This window comes from Schistocerca cancellata, chromosome 4 (genome assembly GCF_023864275.1).
Source record: "Schistocerca cancellata isolate TAMUIC-IGC-003103 chromosome 4, iqSchCanc2.1, whole genome shotgun sequence".
In the NCBI taxonomy this organism is placed as follows: domain Eukaryota; kingdom Metazoa; phylum Arthropoda; class Insecta; order Orthoptera; family Acrididae; genus Schistocerca; species Schistocerca cancellata.
The window spans coordinates 866,771,402-866,795,308 of record NC_064629.1 but is presented as its reverse complement, the minus strand read 5'-3'; the positions used below and the strand labels follow the sequence as shown (position 1 = coordinate 866,795,308).

General features: G+C 41.1%; 1 protein-coding gene across 1 annotated transcript in view; it reads right to left on the bottom strand.

Moving 5' to 3' along the window:
* Positions 1-23,907, bottom strand: part of LOC126185007 (carnosine N-methyltransferase) — a 170,147-nt gene that overhangs the window by 67,497 nt on the left and 78,743 nt on the right. The window contains exons 5-6 of the mRNA XM_049927734.1: positions 16,759-16,899; positions 16,483-16,648 (exon numbers count right to left, since the gene is read on the bottom strand). Coding sequence (XP_049783691.1) covers positions 16,483-16,648; positions 16,759-16,899 — 307 coding nt within the window. The remainder of the gene's footprint in view (positions 1-16,482; positions 16,649-16,758; positions 16,900-23,907) is intronic.

Sequence of the window (23,907 nt, the reverse complement as noted above, 5' to 3'; positions counted from 1 at the left end):
GCATATTTGTGGACATTCTGTTCACCTGCAGCTGGACACTGGTGCATCAGTTTCTTTACTGAACAAATCTACATATGACTTGCTTGGCTCGCCCCCACTTCATCATTGGAATTCCACGCTGACTGCATTTACTGGACAGGAAATCTCAGTGCTCAGCGTGTGTAGTTTGCAAGCCACGTATGGTGCAACGACCCGTACAGTGTCTTTCCATGTGTTCCGCTCTAGTGATGCTACGAACATTTTTGGCATGGACGCATTTGAACTCTTTGGCCTCGCAATTCAGGACAATGTACTTCGCATCAACGCTAGTGACCATGCAGACAGTGTTGCCACACTATGCGATGATTTAGCTGAACTCTTTTCTGATGGCCTTGGTTGTGCTACAGACTTTGCAGCGCATGTTGTAGTTAAAGACAATGCCATGCCTGTTTTCCGGCGCGCATGCCCGGTACCGCATGCACTGCACGACACTGTAGCTGCTGAACTTACGCATTTGCAAGATAGTGGCGTCATTGAACCTGTTTCTGCTTCGCAATGGGCTTCGCCTATCGTGTGTGCGAAGAAACTAAACGGTCGCCTCTGTATTTGTGCTGACTTTAAGTCTACAGTAAATCCCCAGACAGTGGTAGCTGCATTTCCCTTACTGCATCCTGAAGACATTTTTGATAAGCTTGGTGCGGGAAAATTCATTTCCACGATTGACTTGCAGGACGCATACTTTCAGCTTCTGCTCGATGAACAGTCGCAGCGCTATTCTGTGATCAACACACACCTTGGATTGTTCAAGTTTTGCCACCTTCCGTTCAGTTGTGCTTTGGCTCCTGGTATTTTTCAGTCTTATTTGCTGCAGTTGTGTGCCACTGTCCCTGTTTGTGCCAATTATCTGGACAGTATAGTTGTATCACGTCGCACCCCTGACGAACATTTGCAGAATTTGCCTGCCTTATTTACTGTACTTTTGCAGGCAGGACTAATGTGTAACAGAGACAAGTGTAAATTTTTTCAAACTGAGATTCAGTATTTAGGGCATATGATTAACGGACAGGGTATCCACCCCTCACCCTCACATCTCAGTGTGATTATAGACTTGCCAGAGCCCAGGAACTTGAAAGAACTTCAGTTGGTGTTGGGCAAAATCACTTATTATATTAGATTTATACGAAATGCAGCGCAGATTGCAGCACCTTTGCATCGCCTTCGGCGTAAGAACGTTCCCTTTGTTTGGGCTTCAGAATGTGACGCTGCTTTCCACAAGCTCCAATCTGCTTTGTTGAGTGATCACTGTTTGATTCCTTTTGATCCCTCCAAACCAGTAGTCTTGGCTCTCGATGCATCTTCGCACAGCATAAGCACGGTTCTCTCACACCACATTAATTCTGTCGATCGCCCGATCGATTTTGCGTCTAGGTTGCTCAATTCTGCACAGCAAAACTATTCTCAAATCGAGAAAGAAGCTTTAGCTATTGTATATGGAGTACCTAAGTTTCATGATTTTTTGTACGGTCGAAAGTTCTATTTGTTCACCGACCATAAGCCTTTGACATAGTTGTTCCACCCGTGCAAGCCAGTTCCGGCCCGTACCGCACAAAAGTTTCAATATTGGTCTTTGTTTTTGTCCAATTACAATTCCGAAATTTTGTTTCGGCTTATGGCCCAGCATGGCAACGCTGATGCTCTGTCTCGTCTGCCTATCAGTCCTGACGAAGTGTTTGATTCCTTCGAACTGTCATGCATGTTTATTGATTCGCAAGATAAGGATTTAGCTGATGGTTTTCTGGTGGATTTCCGTTGCATTGCTGCCACGACTGCCACCGATGCTTCTTTGCAGATTCTTTTGCAGTATATTCGTACTCAATGGCCTCCAACTGCTACACAGATTCGAGATCCACTCATTCGACGTTACTTTGCGTAACATCACAACTTGTCTGTACACCAAAGTGTTATCTTGTTACAAACTGACAATGATCAGTCTCGTGTGGTTGTACCTCATTCGTTGCAGCCGGAAATCCTCTGATTGCTGCACGCTTAGGGTATAGTGGGGACGAAGAAATCCGCGCGTCGTCACCTCACTTGGGTCGGCATTGATAGAAAAATTGAGAATTTGCTTGCTAACTGTCGCTCTTGCGCAGAGCATCAATCTGCTCCCCGTCAGTGCTTCTTTGCGTGTCCAACTCCTACTGTGCCTTGGCAGCGCGTTCATATTGATTTTTCAGGTCCTTTCTGGGACACCCACTGGTTGATAGTTATTGATGCGTACAGCAACTTTCCTTTTGTTGTACCTATGTCCTCTACTACCTCTGCCAGCACTATTCGGGCTTTGATACCTATTTTTCGCATTGAGGGCCTTCCTGAAGTTATTGTCTCCAACAATGGCCCACAATTCGTGTCCTCAGAGTTTGAAGCATTCTGTGCTGCTAATGGAAGCCGTCATCTGACCTCAGCCCCGTTCCACCCCCAGTCGAACGGCAAGGCTGAACACTTTGTGTGTACGTTTAAGTTGAGCAAGTTGCGTGCCGCGCACTCTTGCGAGCGCGCACTCTGAAATTTTCTTGCTTCCTATTGCTCTTAGCCGCGCAGCACCCATTCCCCTGTGGAATTGCCACGTGGCCGCGCCCATCAGTCGCTCCTGCAACTATTGCACCCGCCGCTGCACGCTCCCACTGCTTCGTATCATTCTGTCTTGGCGCCACATGATTTGGTGCTCTATCACATTTTCTCTGGCAGGCAGCGCAGGGAGTAGGCGCGCATTCTTTGCCAGCTTCACCGTGCCTTATTTGTCATTTCTGGTCCCTCGGGCACTGTCAAGCGACACCAGACAGGTTGTTGGTCCGCCTCCTCATCCGAGCATACCCAGTAGCAGTGCGCGGCCTGGGCAGGTTTTCCACGGGGCGTTTGCCTCGCCCCCTCACGAGCAATTTGCGGTCATGGATGGATGACACGCCTCGGCAGTTCTGCTGACCGCCCCCTCAGCTGCGCTGCCCCTGGATCCCTTCACCTGCCGTCGGAAGCCATACTCAATGACGGTGCGTTGTTTTAGGGGGGAGGGATGTGGTATTGATAGTAACTATGCCACATAGTTTCAAAGGTTGGCACTACCACAAGACACCGATGGCAGCGCCCTCTAGCTGGTGCCGTGCAGCTCTACGAGCTCCACTACAGATTCTGCCCATTTCATCAGGTGCAGCCAGCCAGGACACTTCGCTTCAGCATTCGCACCTCATTCCAAGTTACGTATTCTTACTGCTTGAGTAAAGGGGATTTCAATTCATAAAGCAGTACCGACGTGTTTTACCTTTTCCTGATCCAACACATGCGCCGCCTTCTAGGTAGTATACAAAACCTTTCTCCCCCCTCCACCTTCTATTTACATAATAAATATCACAGCTGCAGATTCCACGTGATGTCTGTTCTTTTGGATATGTCTGAAAGAACAGACATCATGAATTAATGTAAGTCTCCAGTTAGCCCCACTGACCATCCAAACTGATGCCTTCTCTTCAGGTAATCCATCCAGTAGATGAATGCGGAGTGGGTAGTAACCACTGGATTGAAGGTTGTCAATGACTTCCTACTGAATAGTGTCTACAAGGGCTGGAGAGCAGAAAGAAAGTTCAGTGGCAGAGAATGACCCAGAATCAGCACACAAATGAATGGGGGTATCTGTGTAGAGGATGAACAGCTCATGAGACTTCATCAGGTGCTCCAAAACCCGACCCCGAGGGCAAGCAGAGGTCAAGCCCCATGAAACATTATGTCCATTGAAGTCTCCCAGTAGCAGAAAAGGTCAGGGGAGTTATTCCATAAGATCTATGAGAGTCTCAGTCTATTGCATCTTGCAGAGGTAGATACAATGAACAAACAGTGATCCTCCAACTCACGTGAATTTCAATGGCGGCTGTTTGCAGGTCAGTAGCCAAGGGTAGAGCAGAGGAGTGGTGTGAATTATTGACCAACAGAGTGACCCCTCCCTTGTCCCTTTCCCCAGTCACATCATCTCTGCCATAGAGGGTACAGCCCTGTAGTACAGGGGTATCAGATGTTTTAAAATGCATTTCCTGCAAACACAAGCATAGGGGACATTCCTGTGCTAGGAGTTTCAGTTCCTCTACATGTGTTCTGAACCCATTAATATTCCATCGTAGGATGGACGCCACCTATCATAGGGGTAGTACTTTCTGCCCACAATGGATAGAAGCTCGTCTTGAGGCAAGATGATTGCCCCAGTCTGATATCGAGGTCCATGACCTCTGAACAAGATTCAAGAGAGACCTCACACAGGATGACATCGACATCACTGGACTGTGTAGTTCCCATCTCCGTCTGTGTGATTCTTCACCTTCAATTTCAGTTTTGATTTTTTTGTCTGAGGCAGTTACAGAGCCACAATCACAGAAGTGTTAGCAGTAGCACTAGATGGTGGACAAGAGCTGATCTCTGGAGGGGCAGGAAGTTCCACAATGTCAGCAACCACAGCCTTTTCTGAAGTTCTGGGTGAGGGACAGGCTTCCAGGTTACTGCAGCAGCACAAGTGCATTGACAAACACAGGTACCAGTGTTGACACTAGCAACCTCTGTTGGTGTAGCAGAGTCAGTTTTCTGGACTGACTGTTTAAGAACAGAAGCAGATGAGGCAGAACAAGTGGGCGGCTGCATGGCATTGTATATCTTTTTGGATCTGTCGCTTTTATCTCTGGATCTTACGTTCTTTAAGGAAGACACTGCAGGCCCTACTCCAAACAGGGTGAGCCCCACAGTAGTTGATACACACTGGACGAGAGGAACAACCAACTCCGTCGTGGGTGGCTTTACCACATTTGCTACAAGTGGCTTCTCCCTTACAACCAAGAGCACTGTGCCCAAAGTACTGACATTTAAAACAGGTCATTATGTTCAGGAAATAACGCAGCATGCTTAGGCGTAGGAAACTTGCCTTGACGTGCTCTGGATGTTTGGTGCTGTTAAATGGAAGGATAAAAAAAAAGAGTCTGATCTGACAAGATCACCATCCACCCTTTCCATAATGTTCTGCACATCGACAATGCCTTCCTGGGACCACTCAGCTATCAGTTCTTCTTGGGGAATGTCAACTAGAACCCTGCAAGTCATAACACCTTTACTGTAGTTCCATGTGTTTTACAGTTCAGTCTCAGTTGCATCCTCCCTGAGGCATTGAGCTTTCTGAAGGTTCTTCACTTGTTGAGAACTAGATGTTTCAATCAACAGGGTTCCACTGCAGAAGGACTTATCAGATTTTAAGATTCCAGTAATGCCCTTTAAACCTTTCTATATGTAAAATGGTGAAACTTTATTGAAACTCCACTCTTTTCTTTAACTATTATAAAAACATTCTGACAAACAGCATGTGCTCTGGTACCACTGACTGAGTCAGAACTGGCTACCCAAGCTCTCTTGTTGGACTAGGTGTTGGTACCTTCCAGCGGTCCACCCTTTCCGCTGGAAGGAGGGGGGAAATTTTCAAAGGACCCATCCTGGTCCCATCAGTAGCTAGAGAAATACAAGTCCAACTAGACAGTGCCCCACGCACCTACGTAAGGCTTATACAACTGAGATGTGACTGTATTCAGTATGCAGCACACCTTGAGATTGAAGGTTTTTTATAGAGGTTTTTATCATCCTCGTGATATGGGTGGTAAAGTCAACATACCCGTTCCCAGTGCCACACAACGTTTCACCGCCATGCCACACGGTGGTCGCTGAAGCGTGCCCAGAACTTACAGTGCCAGAGTACCACCTATCAGTCCCCAGTTGAGGAATCCTGGGGTCACCACATCCTTATCCAGCAAATGAATGCTGAGCCCCCGAGAGCACATCTCAGTGGTTATGGCGGAAGATTCCTGACAAAAATCAAGTTGTGATATGGGACAAAGTGGTAATATAGGTAGTTGATGCAACAAATAAAAGGAAGAAAGACTATTTGATGGAGGCCAGAAGAAAAAAACACAAGAGTAGCACGGAAAAATGTAAGCAGATGACTCAGACTCAGGGAATGTTACGAAACTACAATCAGACCAACCAAACAAGGAGATTCTTCTGAGCAATCAAAACCTACAGAAAATACACATGGATGAGAACCAATTATACTCTAAATAGGAAAGGATGCATAAAGGCTATTAAAGAGAAAATGTTAAAAATATGAAGAGATCACATATTCAGACTCTTACATAACGAATTTCCATTAGAAGCAGGAGAAAATATCAAGATGTTGTAAGGAGAGTAGGAAGAAGAGCTCTGTTTCAGATTGAAGTACAAAGAATAGAGAAAAGACGGATTTGGGATGGAACTGCTCCATGAGGGAATGATGTGCTGCATCTTGAGATACTGTATTCAATAGATAGGACCTGGAACATGGACGAGAATCAGAAAGCACAGTCCACAAAAAGGGCCAAAAAATGGACTGAGACAACAAAAATATCTCGGAAGCGACTCATAATATGAAAAAAAAATTTCGAGGTGAAAAGTTCATATCAGTAAAGAAGACATCTGTTTTTGCTACAAGTGGCCATCTCCTAATCAGCCCATCAGTGTGGTCAGGGTCAACTTTGTATTTTCAAATGGGAACTCCTCATTTTTATTGCATATTCGGATTGTACACCAAAACGTAAGTACTGTTTACTCTAACCATTGTTTTCCATTCGTAGTAGATGACACTGTAATCAACAAATATCATGTGTGCCTGTTTTTGGAATTAAGAACCAATACATTTGTTTCAACACTCATTTATGATGTAAATGTAAAGCTCTGTGTTCTAACAGATGATGTTTATGTTCAAAATTTATTTTAGTGTTGAAAATTTGACTGTTAGTAAAACATGGTTAGCTGTTTCAATATCTGGTTATAAACTATGTTTAGCATGACCCAGGAACAATAATGTGGATGTAATAGTCTTAGGTTCCCAGAGGGATGCTTGATATCAGTGAGTTCCCTCACCAATGGGCGCATGATTTCAGTAAGTCTCCTTGCCTGTCACCATAACTGTAATTCACTACAAATGCTCAAACTGATGACCTCAATTTCAATACATTTATTACTTCATATGCATGGAATGCATATACACAATTTAAAAGCATGTCTAGTGAAATGTTTGCACAAGCATTTCTGATATGTTCTATCATGTTCTGTAGAGTAATTGGTACTTCAACACAAGCTTTGTCCTTCAGATAGCCCCTCAAGGAAAAATCCGGCAACGTAAGGTCAGGTGACATGGCAGGCTACTTTACCGGACTGCCTCTACCGATCCAGCGGCCATTGAAATCGCGATTCAATGCTTCTTTGGCTCTTGCGGAGTGATGTGCTGGCAACCATCACGTTGCAACAACATGTTCTATTTCACCACAAGGAGTGCACTTCCAACACAATGGGTAGCTCCTCTTGGATATTAAAAGCCAAATACCTTCAAAAAGGGTTTCACATTGTCTTGAATCATACAAAGAGACTGCAAAAGGTAGAGGTTACGCAATAATGAAAGTTAAGAAGGTAACAACTTATTGTAATTGTTTGAGGGCCTGCCAGCACACTGTTTGAAATGCTTTCAAAAATTACATATAAAACATAAACACCAAGTGAAGTTTATAATACTTAAGTACGTTTTTACATTGGAATTTTTGTTATTTATGTTTATAGTGTTATGTTTAGTGTAGTCTATAACACTGACATGTATTGTTTTTACTACTGAAATTTTGTTATTTGTGTTTATAATATTCAGATGAAATAAAATAACTCCTACAGTTCATCAATTAATTTATGTTAAATTTCCATTATTTAATTTTGATTATATGACTTTTTTTAATATTTGGTTTTCTCACTGTCTGATGGGACATTCAAGTGTGAATCACTAGTGGTACACGCTGCCTGATGGGAAACTCCAGCATGATACACTGGTAGTACATGCTGCCTGATGGAAGACTCCAGCATGAGCCACCAATGGTACACACTGCCTGATAGGAGACTCTAGCATGAGCCACTGGTGGTACATGCCGCATGACAGGCGGCTCCAGCATGTGCCATCAGTTGTAAGTGCTGCCCAATGGGAGAGTCAAGCATAAGCCATCACTGGTACATGCTTGTCTTGAAGGTATTAACATAAATTTGCATACAAGGATCATAAGTGGCTGTAATGTGTTATATAATGTTGTCTGAGAAGTTTAAAGTGAATTACTGTCTGAGGTAGGGAGATGCAGTATCCCCAGTTTTATTTGAACTAGCGATGGAATGGGTCACTAGACATGCAGCTAAGGGACAATAGTCAGTGTAGAACTGAAAGAAAATTGTAAGTGGCAACTCTACACCAATATTGTGTGGGTGACAAGACAGAGACAAAAGGAAAAGTATGGTAGAAGGAACTCTGTGGCAAGCTTCAGAGTGACCTTAAGTTGAATGACCACATAAAACAAATAGTGGGAAAAGCAGATGCCAGACTCAGATTCATAGGAAGAATCTTAAGGAAATGTAACTCATCCATGAAGGAAGTGGCTAACAAGGCACATGTTCAACCGATTATTGAATACTGTTCATCTATCTGGCATCCCTACCAGATAGGACTTGTAGAAGAGATAGAGAAGTTCCAACGAAGAGCGGCACACTTCATCACATGATCATTTAGTCAGTACGAGAGCATTACGAAGATGCTCAACAAACTCCATTTGGCAGACGTTACAAGAGAGGCATTGTGCATCATGGAGAGCTTTACTACTGAAACTTCAAGAGAGCACTTTCCGGGAAGAGTCAGACAACATATTACTTCCACCCACATACATCTCACGTAATGACCATGAGGAGAAAATTAGAGCCAATACAGAGGCTTACGGACAATCATTCTTCCCACACACTATTTGCGAGTGGAACATGGTTGGAGGGCTCAGTTAGTAGAACATAAAGTACCCTCTGCCACACACCATTAGGTGGCTTGAGGAGTATGCTGTAGATGTAGATGTGGATGAATCAGATACACATATTAATGAAAATAAGACACGATATGTGCTAATGTCAAGGTAGTCGGAACAAGACCTGACCCTGCAGTTGGATTAATTTTCAACTAAGCAAAGGAACTCTCGTACCAGGAGAGCACAGTTCACAACACACATAAAAAGAGATCTCATCTTAAAAGTAAGGTACAAGTGGGAAATTGGTGTTCATTTGTCTGTGAATTACAATTCTGAGCTCTAAAAGCCTTATCATGCAGAAAACAAAGATTGTGATATGAGACACTGCAAAGTAAGATGAAGTGATGGAATTCCATAACTTTGAAGCAAAATAATAAGACACACAAAGCAAGGAAGGCGTAAAAAGCAGACTAGCATGGGAAAAGAAGGCATTCCTGGAAAAAAGAAGTATACTAGTGTTGAACATCGGCATCAATTTGAGGAAGAGATTTCTGAGAATGTATGTTTGGAGCACAACATTTTATGGAAGTAAATCACGAACTGTGGAAAAACTGGAAAAGAAGAGAATCAAAATGTTTGGGATGTGATGCTATAGAAGGGTGTTGCAAATTAGGTGGGCTGATAAGAAATGAGGAGATTCTCTGCAGAACTGGCAAGGAGAGGAACACGTGGAAAACATTGACAAATAGAAGGGACGGAATGATAGATCATTTTCCTAGGACATCAACGAATAACTTCAATGGTGCTTGAGGGAGCTGTAGAGTGTAAAAACTGTAGAGGAAGACAGGGACTGGAGTATATCCAATAAACAATTGAGGATGATGGGTGCAAGTGCTGCTCTGAGATGAAGAGGTCAGCACAGGAGAGGAATTCATGCAGGACTTCATCAAACCCGTTAGAAGAATTATGACCCTCCAAAAAAAGTGCCATTAGTATCAACTGTGACATAAGGCTACAATCACTGCATTTTTGATGAATTCTTTTCAGATACCAGTGCTGCAAGGTGAACACAAAACATATTCAGCAATTCATAATAATAGGTCTCATATTATGACTATGAAACCTCTGTGCTCCATCCCAGAAGTGAACTCGTGTAACTTACCTATTGCTGATTACATTAGTATTCTCTCTGATTAACAAATAAAAGAACCTGAACTGCTTCTCATCATGTATCTGTACCAGAATAAAGAGAATATTACTTTGCAAGTAGTTGATTAGACAGTTATGTTGCTCTTACTGTGAGAATGACAAAAAAAAAAGAGTTCTGCAGAATTATACTAATTAAATTGTGTGATACAACATGTTAAATAATAAAACTGTAGTACAGAGCCTTCATGGTAAAGTATGTCAGTCTCTCTGACACTGTCAAATGATCAAAGAGATTCAGTTACTTTACTATGAAGATGCAAAGTACAATTGGCTTGTCTAACAAGCTACTATCAAACAATGCTTTATGCATAGTTCTACAAAAATCATTATTTGTCTTCCCTACAGCATGAGCAGCACATCCTTCTAATCAATTACTATTAAAATGAAATTCTTTTATGTTAGCACAGAATGACTTGGGAAACACAACATGACTGTCTTGGTATTTTCCTCAATGTTCTCTGAAATTTGACTGGATGATTGACATGATTGTTAAAATGAGCAATTCCAACTAGTATACACTACATACCAAAAGAAGTGTCTTCAAATATTTCAACCATCAGCTACTGTCCGAAAGACAAACAAATGCATTAATTATCATCATCAGTGAATTTATAGTCATACATTTTTCAGATATGAGTCATCCAGAAAGAAGGTTTGATAAAATAAAAAATCAATTAAATTTAAAAAAAATTAAAAATTACAACAAAAATAAATAAACAACTAACAATGCAAATATAAATACCAGTGGTACTAATAATTCATACAACAACATAGCTTCTATTATTATAACTGCCTCAATTTTTTGAAACACATATATAGCATAGCATATAATTTGGACGTGTTCATCTTAGAAAATTGCCACTGTTTACAGGAAGCTAGAGATATTTTATTCCACTTCATCTTCTAGTGGAAGATCAAGTGTGCTCATTGTGAATGTCTGTTCTCACTAATCCTTTCCACCAATTACTCAGTTAAATTTCACTACCACTTACTCTGCTACTAACTATGAACATTCTAACAGTCTGTATTGAATGTTCCCTCTCATCTATGAACCACTTAATCACTCAAAATCTTTTCCTACTAAATTTTATAGATTTAATACCTGATGTCTGATACTGTTATGAAATTTTGTGTAGTTAATGTACAAATAACTTCCTTAATCTTAACTGAGGTAGCTGTTTCATTTCAAATAATTTTTACAAACACCTTTTACTAACCTGGTGTGACTTGGCAGCTGAGCAGGTTGAGACTACAAATACAAATGTGTTATCCCTGGATGGTCACATGATATTTTTCTGGCTGCTAATATGACTATCTGCAGCATTTTTGATTGCATGTTAAACTACAAGTCTTTCTATAAATGGGTGAGGAGACCAGTTCTCAAATTAAGGACAGTGAGGAGGGCATAGAGACTGTGTAGTAGAACACTGTGTTCTTCAAACAAAGCTTTGAATTAAGGAGACATTCACTCTCTATACCACTCTGAGGCAGATCACAATTACAGGCAAATGTTATACCTTACTAATCGGAACGAGATTCTTTGTATGTTGTGTGTGAAATTGGCAGACACAGGAAGCTGAGCATGGTGGTGCATTGTTTAAGACTCTTGATTCACATTTTGAAGGAGTGTAGGTTCAAACACCATCCAGGCAGCAAGATTTAGGTTTCCCATCGGATCCCAAGGTCCCAAGGTCATTTGACGCAAATGTTGGGATAGTTCCTTTGTAAATTTATTTTCCAGGACACTTACCATCCTCTGTCATGCCAGCACCTGTCATAGCAGCTCTGACACCTGTCAACACACTGATATTAGCCAGAGTGACTGCAAAGATGCCTTAATCTCTGCCATCCCCAACACCACCCACTGCCGACTCTTTTGTGGCCTCCCCTGTCACTGCACTGGTGTCAGACCAGGGGCCTGCAGAGATGCTTTCACCTCCACTGCCCCCAACACTAGCCGTGCCGTCATTGCGGGCCCTCTTGTCGCTGACCCAGTCAATGCTGGCCCAGTTCTGGCCAGCCCTGTCACCACTGACACTGGCACTTCCACTACTGGCCTTGTCGCCGTCAGCCCTCTTGCCACTGGCCTCGACACTACTGCTAGCAGTTTTGGCACCACTGTCCCCACCACCACTGCAGCCTGACACTGCAGCCAACCCCACCGTCACAGCTGCCCCTACATCTGGTCCCACTGCTGATCCCACTGCAGCTGACCCAGCAGCCAGTCTCATCATCCCTGTCAAATTACCCATTCTCTGGGCCTCCTCAGCTTCATCCTGTGCCTTGTTTCCTGTGTCGTTTGGCCCTGCTCTGCATGCACGATCCGAGGATTTCCCCCTTCTATTCTGTGCTGCTCCATCCTTTGTCTGTACTGGTTGCAGGTTCTTCCTCTGTCACTGCACTTGGAGTTTAGCTTTCATGAAAATTTTGTCACAAATGTTGGGCAATACTAGGCACTACACTGTTGGACCCATGGTGATCGGGTAATTTTTCATTATGTTGATCTTGTCTGTCTATTGCTTTTTCAGGCCTGCCAGCAGCAGCTACTTAACCTTCAAAGTGGCTGTGCAACCTCTTCTCAGCTGGGTGGATAGTATCCGCCTGGGACTACACAGCTCCACATAACAGGCCTCTAATGGAAGATGCACATAAAAAGTTTATGTCAATATAATCCACAGAGCTGTTTACTAGTCTAGCCTCGCACGGCTCGGGCTGTTTGTGTCACAACTTCACACAGTCTCCACAGTATCTTGTGGCACCAACTTCACCAATAGGCAGCGTGCCTATCACGGTAGAGAGTGCTGTAGTCTGAGTACCATTTTCTTATGTCGCATGATGTGCCCACTTAGAGCCACACAGGTATTCCTCTGATGGAGGTTATTTAGGCTGCTGTGAGACCATGCTGCAGCCAGTACATGGACCGGGCTTTACACCAGCTACACTAGCACCCCACCAATCAGAATCACTGTGCCCTGGCCATGAGCACCTGTCACGAATGCTCTGCAGGATTGTTGTCCACCACTCCCAGTTCCAAGCCCGTCACACATTATCCCACCCCCAGGTGCCAAGCCCATCGCACATCATCCCACCGCCAACCATCTTCATTGAGCCATCACCTCTGACATCCACTGCCACCCGACGTCCCACAAGTATTGTGTCCTGCTGGCAGCTGCTGACATTGAGCTATCGCCTCTGTCATCTGCCGACCCCTGACATGCCAGAAATGCCGTTGTCCTCAAGGACACACTCTGCATGCCTGGTTGGCTCCTACCATCAATCATCCTCAACACCCTTCCACTCAGTCACCTACTATGACTCATTGACTTCATTATATAGGCACATCCAGCAACGTCTAGGAGTAACATTTCTCTTTGTACTTCAGTGGTGTGGATGTTTGTCTATAGACTCTGTATTTAAATTCTTTTCATAAGTCGATAACAAACAGTTGTTGTGGCACTTACATATTTCATTGGTAGTCCACAGCACCTCCTCAGCTATTTGGGGAGGGGGGGAGGGCAGAAAACACCTATTCCCTGACATTTCAGCTCTTCCTGTGGGATACATCTTTTGAGGTAAACAGCACCTTTGAAGGTGTCTCCTGCAGCTGGAGACTGAGACTAAACATTTGGGAATAATTTTGTATTTTGACAATAGTCTGTCAACCTGTAAGTTTCAACTGAACAATATATTAATTCAAATTCCAAAGGAAGCAGATGGTGACAGGTGTCAATATTACCAACTATCAGTTTAATAAGTCACAGTTGCAAAATACTGACATAAATTACTTACAGGCGAATGGAAAAACTGGTAGAATCCGACCTTGGGTTAGGTCAATTAGGGTTGCAAAGAAATATTGGACCACGTGGGGTAATATTGACCCAACAACTTATGTTAGAAGATAAATTAAAGAAAGACAAACTTACGTCTATAGTTTTTGCAGACTTAGGGAAAGCTTTTGGAAATGTTAACTGGAATAAACTTTTTAAAATTATGAAGGTAGCAAGGAAAGGACAACTGATTGCTGTGCTCTATAATTTGAAAGCAATTATAAGAGTTGAATGGCGTGAAAGGGAAGCAGTGATAGAGAAGAGAGTGAGACAGGACTGTAGCCTACCCCCACATTGTACAAGGAAGCAGTAAAGGAAGTCAAAGAAAAATTTAGAGAAGAAATTACAGTTCAGGGAGAAGGAATAAAAAAAATGAGGCTTCCCAATTCCGTTAGATAGCAAAGAACTTGGAAATGCAGTTGAATGGAATAGACAATGTCTTGAGAGGCTGGCGTAAGATTAACACTAAACAAAATCAAAACAAGGGTAATGGAATTTAGTCGAATTAAATCAGGTGACAATGATGGAATTAGATCAGGAAATGAGACACTAAAAGTAGTAGCTGAGTTTTGCTATTTGAGCAGTAAAATTAATGATGATGGCCAAAGTAGGGAGGAGATAAAATTTACACTGTCAATGGCAAGGAAAGTGTTCATGAAAAAGAAAAATTTGTTAACATCAAGTATAAATCTAAGTACTCAGAAGTCGTAGATGATAAGCAGCTCACACAAGAAGAGAAAAGAAGTTTTTGAAATTTGGTACTACAGAAAAATGCCAAATAATATATGGTAGATCACATAACTAATAAGGAGGTACTAAAAATAATTGGGAGAAAAGCAATTTGTGGCCTAACTTGAGACATTTTAAATCAAGAAATTGTCAATTTAGTACAGAAGAAAGTGTGGAGGGTAAAAACTGCAGAGAGATACCAACAGACAAGTATAGTAAGCAGGTGCAAATGTATGTATGTTGCAGTAGTTATTCGGAGATGAAGAGGCTTACCGAGGATAGAGTAGCAAGGAGAGCTGCATTAAACCAGTCTTTGGACTGAAGACCACCGCCACCCCCACCAGTGCCACCGCTGCCGCTGCCACCACCACCACCATCACCATCACCACCACGTCCAAATAGGCCGAAATGAAATCATCAGCTCCAAAATGCATAACCGATCTAAGCTACAATTTGAAACAGGTAATATTCTGTGCTGTCCCTGTCCATTTAATGAAATGGATCTACTGTAGCGTTTTTAGTGGTAGTTTAAACGGAAGAATTTGAACAGAACAGATGAAGCTACTGTGAACTGTTTTAAGATTCATGCCTTTTTCCAAAAGGATTCTCTAGAGCCCACATGCAGATTTTAACACCCCGTTCAGTGACCAAAGGAATATCAACTTTTACAGTTTCACTTTCAAATGTTTCTACAGCATACTGTGAATTATGGGACTTTTAGCTGTGAGGCAGCCAGATCAAATGGCCATCGTATCCTGTTTACAACTGACAATCTGCTTTCCTTCCACATACAACAGTTTTACATGCCTATCTGTATGGCTACACTGATTCCAGAGCTGATGCCACATTTTAACTGCAACAACACTAAAGCCAAGGATAGATGCACTCTTGTTATCCTGCATGCTTTCCAGTATTACGTTATCACCCAGGGAATGCTATAAAAACATTCACCAGACCATAATGGTCACATGTGGTGTTGGCATGAAAATTCCAGCCTTTGTTGCCAATGAACTGCAATCAGCATGGGTACATGAACCAGGTGCCTGCTGTGCAGCAATGTTCGCTGAGTACCCATTGGGAGACACTGTTGGTAGCCCCTCAGTTCATATGGGTAGTAAAGTCTATTCAACTGTACACATTTCCACAGTTGTCATCCACCCATGTTGGCACCAGTTATGGATAGTGCTATTTTGTCATGCACAGTATGCTTCAACCACAGCAGCAAACAAACACTTAACAAACTTAGTCGTTTCGGAAATGTTTTCATCCTAGGCCTCAAAGCCAATTACCACATCCTTTTCAACATCAGCTCTGTTTCCACATTATGATGACTGCACTGTTTTCCTCATTCATCATGACATGTGTTATATACCCTTCACTGCTAGTGCTGCTACCTGCTGTCTGTGAGTGTTTAATGCACGCTGACGTCAAACATCAGCGGTAGTCACATTATGTGACTGGACCGTGTACTTCCTAATACGAAGGCTGTGTTACAGATGCTACTATTCGGCAAATAATTCGTGAATTCCCAAGTACTGGAGCAGCAGATTAATGTTGAAATGTTAACTTGTTCAATAATAATGTCATGTGGCTCAAGAGCCTCCAAAATTATAGTTGATATAAGTTGACATTTTAAAACAAATCTGCTGCTCCAACACTGGAATTCACTAAATGCAAAATACTTGTTATACTTATTAATACAGTTACACAGATTTTCCATTCAATCTACAGCGAGAGAAAGTACAATTTATGGAAAATTACTGTCCTGGAAAACAGTAATAAAAATTTACAACTTTTTTCATATTCTGTGAAAAATTATAGTGCTAGAGATTGTTAGGGAAGTTTATCAAGTCAGAATTAAAATGGTTTTGTACAACCTCCATAAAATCTCCGGCGGCCATAGACATGAGGTCGGAAGAGCTCAAGATTTCGCTGGCAACAGCATCAGGAAATGTGACACCTCGAGTTTGGGACTCACAGGTCAGGTTGTTTGCAAAATTATGTACCCATGGGTAAATTGTAAACATATGTGCAGTATGACACCTGATAATATCAGAAAAAACAACTAAATCAGTATACTAGTCCAAATAGAAACCTAATAATAAATGTATAATGTAATTCTGTAAGTCATTTAGAATCTCTGAAGTACACACCTGTTTAATAGAAAATATGATGATAACAACATGAAATATGAGACTTCATTACCCTGGCAGCTGTAGCCTCGGCATGCTACTTCAAACATCAGACGACCCAACCCAGCACCTGGGACTAATATTTTAATCTCCTGGCGAAGTCTACAACATAAACAAATTCATTGAGAATTGACAGCAGCTCAACTGCACCTGCACTGTCACAACAGTATAGCTATATTACTTAATATAATCATGCAAATACTTTTTGTCACACTGATGACGTCAAATCAAATTTACACAATTATTACATACATTTTTTTATTCTTCAAATAACGAGGAGATAAAAACATATTCATCAAAAAAAGTCAAGAAAAAACACTCAACACTGAACTGTGAAGGCAATTCTCATGGAAAATATAAAAGTTATTTTTCTTTGTAACAAGTTAACAAGAATTTCACAGCACATAATGTTTTGATTTAAATTTCTAAATTACAAAAATTAAAAATAAATATGAATTTATACAAGAATAAAGCCAAAAGGTGAAATCATGGCTGATAGTCAGGTGCATGGAGGAGGAGGAGATTAATGTTTAACGTCCCGTCGACAACGAGGTCATTAGAGACGGAGCTCAAGCTCGGGTGGGGGAAGGATGGGGAAGGAAATCGGCCGTGCCCTTTCAAAGGAACCATCCCGGCATTTGCCTGAAGCGATTTAGGGAAATCACGGAAAACCTAAATCAGGATGGCCGGAGACGGGATTGAACCGTCGTCCTCCCGAATGCGAGTCCAGTGTGCTAACCACTGCGCCACCTCGCTCGGTTCAGGTGCATGCCATAGGAACTTTTTGTGATCTATCAAAGGCCTTTGATAGTGTGAACCACTCTTTGCTACTCTGTAAACTTCAAATATATGGAATTGGGCACTGTATTACAATGGTTTAAGTCCTACCTACACAACTGAAGACAAAGAATGGTTATATAATTAGAGAGAGGAATTTATAGTTCAATATGGTAAACCATTTCACAAGGAGTACCACAAGGTCTTAGGTCCCATTCTGATCTACCACTTAATATCGAGTATCACTGTTTTATTTGCAGATGACACATCTGCAATAATTCAAAGTAACAGTACTGACCAAATTTCTCAAACTGTATTAAATACTTCAGAAAAATTAGATACTTGGTTTGATTTTAATGGGTTAAAATCAAACATGCAAAATACTCAGTTAATGCAGTTTAAAACAAAACAAGCAAAATTAAATGATATTCAAGTCAGTCACTTAAACTACGATTTGCAGGAAGCTAGGTGCATGAAATTCCTAGGAATGCAACTGGATAAAAATCTATCATGAGGCTTAAAAATACATACCTTGCAAATAAATTAAATAGCCTAGCATTAGCAATGAGAACACTGTACAATGCTACCAGTATGGATGTAAGAAAAGTAGTATATTAGAGCTACTTTGAGTCAGTAATAAGGTACAGAATTGTATTTTGGGATAACTCAAACCATAAGTACCAAATATTAAAACTTCAGGAAATCATCATTAGAAATATGCGCAATGTAGAGTGAAGAAAATCATGTCACCGACTTCTAAAAAATCTAAGTATGTTAAGAGATCCCTCACTATACATCTATGAGCTGATTATCTTTGTACATAGTAACCCTAATTTATTTGTAGCAAATCATTTTCAACATGAAACTTCCTGGCAGATTAAAACTGTGTGCCGGACTGAGACTCAAACTCGGGACCTTGGCCTTTTGCGGGCAATTGCTCTACCAACTGAGCTACCCAAACATGACTCACGCCCCGTCCTCACAGCTTTACTTCTGCCAGTACCTCGTCTCCTACCTTCCAAACTTTACAGAAGCTCTCTTGCGAAACTTGTAGAACTACCACTCCTGAAAGAAAGAATATGTGGAGACATGGCTTAGCCACAGCCTGGGGGATGTTTCCAGAATGAGAATTTCACTCTGCAGAGGAGTGTGCGCTGATATGAAACTTCCTGGCAGATTAAAACTGTGTGCCGGACCGAGACTCGAACTCAGGACCTTTGCCTTTCGCGGGCAAGTGCTCTACCAACTGAGCTATCCAAGCACAACTCACGCCCCGTCCTCACAGCTTTACTTCTGCCAGTACCTCGTCTCCTACCTTCCAAACTTTACAGCTGCTCTCCTGCAAACCTTGCAGAACAAGCACTCCTGAAAGAAAGTTTGGAAGGTAGAAGACAAGGTACTGGCAGAAGTAAAGCTGTGAGGATGGGGCGTGAGTTGTGCTTGGGTAGCTCAGCTGGTGGAGCACTTGCCCGCGAAAGGCAAAGGTCCCGAGTTCTAGTCTCAGTCCGGCACACAGTTTTAATCTGCCAGGAAGTTTCATATCAGCTCACACTTCACTGCAGAGTGAAATTCTCATTCATTTTCAACATGATTACAACACCAGAAACCAAAATAACTTCATGGCGCCCACCCACAGTTAAAAAATTTATGCTGAAACTCCACAGTATATGGGTATGAAAATTTATAACAAAGTGAAAGGAAGAGAATTGCTCAGTACAAATTCAGAGACACTAAACAAACCTTGTATGAGAAACCAGTGCATAAATGTTACTATTCTGTAGAAGAATTCATGAAGGACAACCTGAAAATTTGAGCAGGAGAGAGCAAGTACTTTGGACTGTTAATTTTTAAAAGTTTGTTACTGCCTAAGAAAAATTATTAATTGCTTAATTAATTAACAGTACAGTATATCATATTAATGATATTATAAGAAACATTGTAACCAGTTTTTGTATTTTGACGAGTCTCCTGTAAACTGAGTCAATGACTCGAAACTGTATGTTACGAGACAACAAACTTCTGTTCTATTCTATTCTATACAGTCTCCCTTCTCGAACCCTATCAGCATGACACTATTTTCTAAGCTGCAGGATGCTGAAAGAACATGTCACCACTGGAAAGAACTGAGAACTCAGCTGAAGTTGTATTCACCTACAGACTACAAACTGCAAAAGTAGCTGCACTGGAAAACACACTTTCAATCCTGTAAAAAATCATCAACAAAACCATCCTCAGCCAATAGTTTCCTTTCATAGTGTGAAATCAAATTTTCCAGAAACAATGAGAACTTTTAACACCTAGCAATTTCTGATGAAAGAAATACTGCTGAGCAGACACTTTGCTGCATAGCTTACGGGAATAAGAAATGGGCCATAGACGATTGTACACACAATAATATATTATGACTAGTGACTACACTACTAAAATACAAACTGAAAGACATACCATTTCAGAACACAACATAAACTGTGAATTTTTGGGGTTCCAATACACAACATTCTCATGTACCATCTGTAACTAAATACCAACTGTAATAGCAGGGCCATCCACAAAAACTAACATTTCACACTGAAAACATTTTTATTAAGCACACACAACAGTGCAGACAGGACTGAACTGCTTTCCTCAGCAGATTTATTCATACGTACATAGAATGTTATAGTAATCTTCAATACTCCAGAAATCATAAATCTTAAATAGTAAATAAATGCAATAAGCAGCAATTTAGCTAGTACCACACAGATTACAACTGCTACACCATGGTGGATGGCACTGCTCCCCCTTCCTGTAGAATGGTAACCCTTTGCTTTGGAGTGGACTATAGCTTTTTGGATCTGGACCTAGTCAGTGATCCTTCATATGGCAGTAATGGTGACGCCTCGCTTCATGACTATGCTAAGGCTTCATGCAAAGGACGTGGACAATGTCTCTGTGCCATTGTCTTCTTGATACAGATCATCGTCCTCAACTTTGTAGGTAATATCTGACAAACAAAATTGGAAATGGCATGTACCAAAGTAACAGTTCAATACTTTTCTGATAGCCCGACCTTCCACACAAGTGTAAAAATCCATACTAGTGGACCTGGGTTGTAATTTTATGGTCAGTGTTTGATTTTATAATTTTTACTGTCCATATTCTGGGTGTCAGCTGTCTTGCTTCTTTAGTCTAGGTGATGAGCTGATTGCTGTAACAATTCTCAGCATTGTCAGGTTGAACAGAAACAAAGCATTCATTGTTGTTTAAGCCTTTTGCCCATGGTTCAGGAAAAACAGCGATATGGCTTGCTCTGTTGTGTTGTATGCAAATGTCATGACACACAGTAGCACATCCAGGTCTCACTGTTTGACTTCAATGTACATCAAAAGTGTATCTGCCAATGTATTATTAAAATGTTTCACGAGGTCGTCTACCTGCGGATGGTAGGAAATGTCCATTGTGCAAATAATGTTGCAAAACAAAAGTCGTACTGACAGCAGTAACTGCACCTTTTTCCACAATAACAGAGCATAGCACAGTGTCTTCCAAGCTTTCAAATTACATCTTCTATAAGAATCCTGGTGATTCCCAGAGCTTCTTTGTTTGGTACTGTTGTATATACGCCATAGGCCACATACGTCTGCTGCCAGCCTGACGTCTCCGACCTCTACAGTGGGCTATCCATTGCTCAGAAGTCTCTCTCTTCCTGAGAGTTTGTATTCATAAATGCCAGGCATCACATGCCACAACACAGTGCTGTATGCAAACAGTAAGTTTATACATCATTGTCATAGGCTCCACCAGGGGGCACCAGCTATGCTTCTGAGCAGCACTTGCACCCAGAAACTGGCACCCCTATTATCAAAGAACAATCACAATCCACACATCATGTAGTCAGTATGCAAGTATTTATAACAATCACTTTCTGAATGTAGCAGCAAAAACAGGGTTAAAGGGTTCCGTTGAAGAACAAAAAAAAATATGTTAAAAATGTCATTCCCCAGGACTTTAGGCCTTTAGAAATAGCACCAACTTCCCCCACTGAAATTAAGGGAATTATAAATAAATTGAAAAACAATAGCTCATGTGGTGTTGATGGAGTCTCTAACAGAATTTTGAAGTTTTGTTCTAATTTAATAAGTGGAGTCCTTAACGATATATGTAATGCTTCGCTGGCACAGGGAATTTTTCCAGACAGATTGAAATGAGCAATTGTCAAACTTTTCCATAAGAAAGGGGACAAGAGTGACTTAAATAACTATAGACCAATCTCATTGCTGACTTCATTTTCTAAAATATTCAAAAAAGTTATGTATTCAAGAGTAGTCTCACATTTAAGTGAAAATAATTTACTCAGTGTGTCACAGTTCGGATTCCAGAAGGGTTACTCGACTGAGAATGCTATCTACAGATTTACCCATCAAATAGCACAAGCCCTAAATAACAAATTATCGCCAGTTGCTATTTTTTGTGATCTCTCCAAGGCTTTTGACTGTGTGGATCATGTCACACTCTTAGAAAAACTCAGGTTTTATGGAACTGAAGCCTATACACACAGCTGGTTTGAATCATACTTAATGGACAGAACGCAAAAAGTTGTGCTGAATAGCACAAATAATGTTAGGAGGGTGGTAAATTCTAGTGAATGGGGAGTTATCACAAAGGGAGTTCCACAGGGTTTCACAGGGTTCAATTTTTAGGTCCTCTGCTGTTCCTTATTCATGTTAATGACCTCCCACCTAATGTTCAGCATGCGAAACTAGTACTTTTTGCAGATGACATGAGTGTTATAATAAACCCGATTCCAAAAAAGTAGTTGATGATATTGTTAAGGATGTCTTTCAAAGAATTATTATGTGGTTCTCAGAAAATGGACTCTCCCTTAATTTTGAAAAAACTCACTATATCCAGTTCTGTACACCGAATAGAGTCATACGGACAATTGATGTAGCATGTGAACAGGGCTCAGTTAACAGGGTAGATTTTTCCAAATTTTTGGGTGTTCACATTGATGACAACTTGAACTGGAAGAAGCATATTACTGAGCTTCTCAAACAACTAAGTTCAGCTTCTTTTGCTCTTCGTAAAATCGCTAGTCTTGGTAATAAACAGATCAGCCTCCTAACATACTTTGCATATTTCCACTCAATAATGTCTTATGGAATAGTTTTCTGGGGTAACTCACCACTTAGACATAAAGTATTGATTGCACAAAAGAGAGCACTGAGAATAATTAGTGGTGTTCTCCCAAGGACGTCATGTAGGCACCTTTTCAAGGAGTTAGGTATTTTAACTGCACCAGCAAAGTAAATATATTCACTAATGAAATTCGTTACAAATCATCCATCTCAATTTGCGAAGAACAGTGATGTTCATATGTACAACACTAGAGGGAAAAATGACCTTTCCTATCCATTATTGAAGCTGTCAGTTGCTCAAAAAGGAGTATATTTTAACTGCACCAGCAAAGTAAATATATTCACTAATGAAATTCGTTACAAATCATCCATCTCAATTTGCGAAGAACAGTGATCTTCATACGTACAACACTAGAGGGAAAAATGACCTTTCCTATCCATTATTGAAGCTGTCAGTTGCTCAAAAAGGAGTACATTATTCAGCAACAAAAATCTTTGATCATTTGCCCAACAACATAAAGTGTCTGGCAGATCAAGTTTTAAATCTAGCTTAAAATCATTTCTTTTGGACAACTCCTTCTACTATATGGACGAGTTTCTGTTTCAGAAATGGTAAAAAAAAAAAAAAAAAAAAAAAAAGAAAAGAAAAAAAAGTACCTCTAAGAGTAGTTGCATGTGTAGAACTAAAAATTTCAGTAATATTAATATTAGCATTATTCATGTGTCTATATGTATATATATCTTGTAAGCTGACCTGTTCCACATCATATCGATAAAATAATCAGGAAAATGATCTATGGAACATGACATAACTAAAACTAAACTAAAACTCAGGAACATACTTCCAGCAGCTGGGTACATAATGCAAAACACAGCCTAAAGCAGGCCAGTTCAGTTCAGTTCAGTTGCTCCCACAGTTCCGAGCCTGGAGCTGGCTATACTCATAGTTAATCAGTTCAACAAATGGAACTCGCTGAGATAAGCCAGGACGCTCCACTCGGCTTCGCACCGTCATCATGCTGCTACGTTACCCCACACAGTGTGGTCCCTCACAGACACCGCCCTAAGCCATACGGGATGATGTTTCCCACAGATCTGGTATCACGTCAGCGAACTTTGTGGTTGTTACTTCAAATGATCATGAATCATCTTTCAGTAATTGTTTTCAGGACAAATGTCATAATGAATTTGTGCAGTTAAGATAATGTTTTGTATT